Source organism: Pygoscelis adeliae, unplaced genomic scaffold (genome assembly GCF_000699105.1).
Source record: "Pygoscelis adeliae isolate BGI_AS28 unplaced genomic scaffold, ASM69910v1 Scaffold463, whole genome shotgun sequence".
Lineage (NCBI taxonomy): Eukaryota > Metazoa > Chordata > Aves > Sphenisciformes > Spheniscidae > Pygoscelis > Pygoscelis adeliae.
Window position 1 is genome coordinate 1172882 of NW_008824471.1, and position 5457 is coordinate 1178338.

At 38.8% G+C, this 5457-nt stretch overlaps 1 protein-coding gene across 1 annotated transcript in view; it reads right to left on the bottom strand.

Annotated features, from left to right (window-relative positions):
* Positions 1-951: 951 nt before the first annotated feature.
* The window catches only part of ADSS (adenylosuccinate synthase), a 42625-nt gene continuing 38119 nt past the window's right edge, over positions 952-5457 (bottom strand). The window contains exons 13-14 of the mRNA XM_009321263.1: positions 2484-2633; positions 952-1735 (exon numbers count right to left, since the gene is read on the bottom strand). Coding sequence (XP_009319538.1) covers positions 1683-1735; positions 2484-2633 — 203 coding nt within the window. The 3' untranslated portion in view covers positions 952-1682. The remainder of the gene's footprint in view (positions 1736-2483; positions 2634-5457) is intronic.

A 5457-nucleotide genomic window follows, 5' to 3' on the forward strand; every position in this document is an offset into this window, starting at 1 on the left:
CAAGAGTAGTTTGTGCAGTGGAGTTACAACAGTGGAAGAATTGAAACAGGCCTGAACTTGAAGGTCTCTCCTTGGCAGAAGTGAAACACAGCTACATAGTAAGCCCTCATTTATTCACTCACTGTAGAAGGAAAGCATGCCCCTCATTCATTTATTTATTTACTCACTCCTTGAACCAGCTAGGCCCCCAGTCCTTGGCTGGTAGTTTCACTGACAGCACAAATCCCTTTGGTGCCTCCTACAGCTACAGAAAGACGAGAATACTTAGTATTACCTATTGTTCACATTGCACGGTCAATTCCCTCCATCGCCTAGAATAACAATACAATAGTAATATTGTTTTTTTCCTTCTAAATGAACATGGGAATTTATGTTTCACACAGTTATATCCCTCCTTCTCTTCATCAGGGAATTAGGAAGAGATTTGTAACTCAAGATGTCCCTTAGCTAGGGAGGGATGGTATGGTTCTTTCCTGGACTGCGAGGCTGACAGCAGAACTAGACCCTCAGAAAAAAAACAAGTATGAAGTTGTTTGGTTTTTAATGCTGAGGAGAAATCAGGTTCTTTGGAATATATAATAATGCTTATAAATTAAAATAATTTGAAAACATTTCCCAACACTAATAAGCCAAATCATCAGATGTCATGAGGTGAATACTTGTAAAAAAACCTACATCTAAATATGTTGAGTACTTCAAATGTTATTTCTAAAGCATCTTCAATTTATAACTACAAAAGTGTCTGTGCTTTGCCAGTTCTCCAGAGAAAGATCTTCTATTGGCTATGTAGAAAGGAATTTAAAAGGGCATCAAAATGTTAGATTTCTCACCAAATATAAATATAACCTCATTTAATTAGGGAAACAGTTTGAGATACACGCCTTGGAAGTAGAGAAGTGCAGGGTTTTTAAAATACCAGAAAAAAAGAGAGTAACATTATAAAACATTTAACTCAAAATCAGAACGGTTCTTTAATAATCGCAAAGGAACTTTTTACAATATCAGTTTTCTAACTTTCTGGGCACACTTCCTGGTAAACACTTGAGTGTCCTCTGTGAGTTACAAACAGTAATTTTTCTGTGTTACACAGCTAAAAAAACCTGGACATTTTTAACAACTTGGCATCACATCTTTTTTAAAAAACAGATCACACAATAATTTAGACAGCATTTATAGCATTATAAAATCAGAATCCCTCTCTTTAATCACTCACAAGAGCAGCCATTAAGAATACAACAGCTTTAGGAATACAAATAATGAGGATGTAAAACTATCTGTGCAAAACTGCATTATTTTTACTGTCTAAAATTTCAGGGAAGTAACACCGCCAAAAGCAGAGAGAGGATAACAAAGACAAACAGTCATGAAAATAATGCTACCTTAGATTTTCAAACAGGAATTACATTATGAAGTAAATATTAGGTAAAGGAAAAAAAAAATCTGATGGCACCTTGAACAACAATGACAAGTGTCCTGGAAATTGCAGTTGAACAAGAACTGATACAGGTTCATGTTAAAGTCCCTTTCAGGTGTAGCGATTGATTTGGGGGTATCAACTCTAGCATTTCTTTCCATGCAAAAAAAAATCTATCTTTCCAACATCTTTGCTTTGCGGGCTACTAATGCATTTAAGAATGAGCAGTCTTTTGAGGAGTGTGCTTTCTTCCATGCATCTGAAATCTTTAAAACAGCTGGATCATTGATTCCCTGGATTTCCCTACTCCAATCCATTTAACTGCAGGAGAGAAAAGCAAACTTTTATTGTAAGTAATACAAAGCAAGATCGGATTGTATCTTAAGATAAGATACAACCTTATCTTCTTAAGCGCTTAAGATTTTAAGTACCGTAGTCTAAAGAAAAACACAGCATATAACTATTAGTATGTTAAGAAACAATAACTATGTCTATTGTTCTCCAAGTAAGAATGCATTGGTAACTTAGAAAAGCAGGAACAGTCTTGAAGCTGCCATAATGAATAAATCAGTTTTCCAGATCATAGGAAAGATAGGTAGAGACTGTCAGAACAGTAAACAGTTGCATCATCTCCTAATTCCCAGCTTTGGATGGAACCACAAGATCATCTTTATTAGGGGGCATAGAGAAATTTGTTAGTTTAGGACCTCTGTCACATATATTTAATCACGTTAATATACCAGTAGTCCCACTGACTTTATAATGGCAGCAGAACTAAAGCCCTATTATAACCAATCTCAAAAACACTTAAGCAAGTTATAAAAATCTCAGTTGAACAAGAACTGTAGTATAAGCCAAAGAAAGAACGCATATTAAAACTTTTGAAAATTTTCAATTCAACAGCTAAAAAGAAGTAAAACAATAATTACAAGTATCACCAGGTACATTAGAATAAGCACAGCTACAAACTAGTTCTCAATATTCTGAATGTTCATTAAGGCAAAATACAAGACAGGTTTCATGGAGCAGGAAAAAAACAAAAAACAACAACAAAATCTGTTTTACTTACCAGGAACGCCCAACTCCATTTCTATAAAGCGAACATAATTTTGTGCATTTACAGGCAGCTCATCAAACGTCCTTGCATTTGATATGTCCGTATCCCATCCTGGGAGTGTCTCATACTGAACCTCTACCTTATTTAAGACTTCCTGGTTGGCTGAGAAGCAAACAGGAACAAAAATATTATGCCTACAAAGATTATATATTCTCTACCACTAAACACATAACTATAAAGCTTTTTATTCTTTTCTCATACAAAGAGGTTTACTGATAAGATAATACCAGCACTGAAGGTGCCGAAATGTCCTTTTTTGTTAATATAAGCAGAGGGAAAAAAAAAATCCAGTAACTATCAGGACTTAGACTTTAGGAATTCCAGTACTCAGTCACATGCATACATTTTGCTTAAACCACCATCTTTTCAGTTCAGAAAACAACTTTTCAGGAATTCAGAGTAATTCCCCAAAATGTTGACTTTTTTTTTTTCTGAACAAATACCAAGATCCAACTCCCCCTTCATGAGGGAATTTGGTGATGTGAAAGCAAAATTAGGCATCAGCTTGTAAGTATCAGGCAGTTAAAACATATTTTAAAGTGGCATAGGAGTGTACTTTTTACTAAACATAGTCATAAGATGTAGTTTATACACAATAGACTTCTGATGCCCACAGACCCTTTGCCCCAAAACTCTACACTGAATTTGTCAACCGCCATGGAGTCCCACACAATGTATGAACAGTAACTGTTCCAATTACTTCCCAGAATAGAAGCGATGAGTATATTCCATCTTGTCCTTCACTTAGTAACTTGCTACAATGTTGTCCATTAACTCTGAACCCTGTGATGATTTCAAGTACTGGACAAGATGCTAAGCACATTGTTCTGGAACTGAATCATTCCAGTAACTATCTGAACATTAGTCTTGGAATGACCTGGGCAGTGAAACTAAAGCGTTAAACCTGAAAATGGTGAAAATACATTGATTTAAAAAAAAAAAAAAAAAAAAAGGGAGGTGTCAGGCATTCTTGCCTTCCTGAAAAAGACAGGGTTCTGTCAAAGGCACTGTAATTAATGTTATGTAGGCTCCATGTCTCTGATCAAGTCACTCCTGCAAAGACAGCTCGTCAACCTGGGAAAGGGTTTTAGGCACAAGAGGCACAGTAGAGGTGCAAATACAAAATCATAGCTAATGCCCTCCAGTGTGTGTGTAGCAAACAAACTCAGGCTCAGCATATTGAATGATTTGTCCTGGTGCAGGTAAGAGTTCAATCGTAGCAGTGTTGTAAGGACAGCCTTTATGAACTAGGCATTTTGAGTAAGGTGAAGAGGATGATGCTCTACTGACTTCAAAGCCTACAACACTGAAGAAATGCACAATTTTTGGACTGAGGTGTTCACAGGTTAAGGCAAATGATCCCAAATCAATACTTGTAATCAGGACAGACAGACAGGCACATTAAGGATGTTGGGTTGCAGAGGCCAAGGATAAGGACTTTCTTTAAGGTCATCAGCAGTAACAACTGAGGTGTTGTTTGCTGTCCAGGTGATCTGTAAAATAGAATAGCTATATTCAAAGTGCAAAACCACAAACTAATCTCCGGGCATTGCAGGTGGTCTGGAATAAGATGCTAGCCTCCCTCTTTCTGAAGAGGGAAAGTGACTGAACACCTAATCTTGGAGGTCCACAGGCATTTTTACTTTGAAGCCTCTCTGATGAGGCTAGCTGGGAGAAAGGTCCTTTGCCTGTCGGAAAAGGACCTGGGGGTGCTGGTCGACAGCCGGCTGAACATGAGCCGGCAGTGTGCCCAGGTGGCCAAGAAGGCCAAAAGCATCCTGGCCTGTATCTGAAATAGTGTGGCCAGCAGGAGTAGGGAAGGGATCGTGCCCCTGTACTCGGCACTGGTGAGGCCGCACCTCGAATACTGTGCAGTTTTGGGCCCCTCACTACAAGGAGGACATTGAGGTGTTAGAGCGTGTCCAGAGAAGGGCAACGAGGCTGGTGAAGGGTCTGGAGAACAAGTCTTATGAGGAGCGGCTGAGGGAACTGGGGTTGTTTAGCCTGGAGAAAAGGAGGCTGAGGGGAGACCTCTCGCTCTCTACAACTACCTGAAAGGAGGTTGTAGCAAGGTGGGTGTCGGTCTCTTCTCCCAAGTAACTAGTGATAGGACAAGAGGAAATGGCCTCAAGTTGAACCAGGGAAGGTTTAGATTAGACATGAGGAAAAATGTCTTTACTGAAAGAGTGGTTACACAATGGAACAGGCTGCCCAGGGAAGTGGTTGAGTCACCATCCCTGGAGGTATTTCAAAGACGTGTAGATGAGGCGCTTAGGGACATGGTTTAGTGGGCATGGTGATGTTGGGTCGACGGTTGGACTCAATGATCTTAGAGGTCTCTTCCAACCTTAATGATTCAATGATTCTATGAAAGCTGAAAGCACTTAGAATTCAACGGTCTAACCTTGTCAACAATCTTCCATTACTCTGTATTACTTCAATTCCTTACTTCCCCAAAAGAGAGGAAGAAAAAGAAGGGATAAATTTCTTGATGTTTCAAATTATTCTCTCATTTTGCTCTCCAGCAGGTGTGATAAAAGATGATGTGTGGTAAAGATAAGCCATAAACTGAGCTCAGTGTAGTAACAGATGTAGTCACCATCTAGATTTCTCTCAGCTCTTCCCTTAGGGGTTTTATCTTTTAGGCTTTCTGGAATATTCCTTATTAACAGCTGAATTAGATAACAGAGAGAGCAGATATAATGATCTCTGGTAGTCTGGTACTATAATTTGGAGAGGGAATGATGTGATGTTACTTCCAACTCAAAAAGAATAGCTGAAATTTGGGATCTTGGCACCACTGTAAGAGAAAGATCCTCCAGCAATTTCCAGAAACTGAACATAAAAACAGTCATGTAAGTCAGACCTAAGATGCATCTAGCACAGTGTCCTAGCTCTTTAACCTACAGTAGATGCCCAGGGAAAG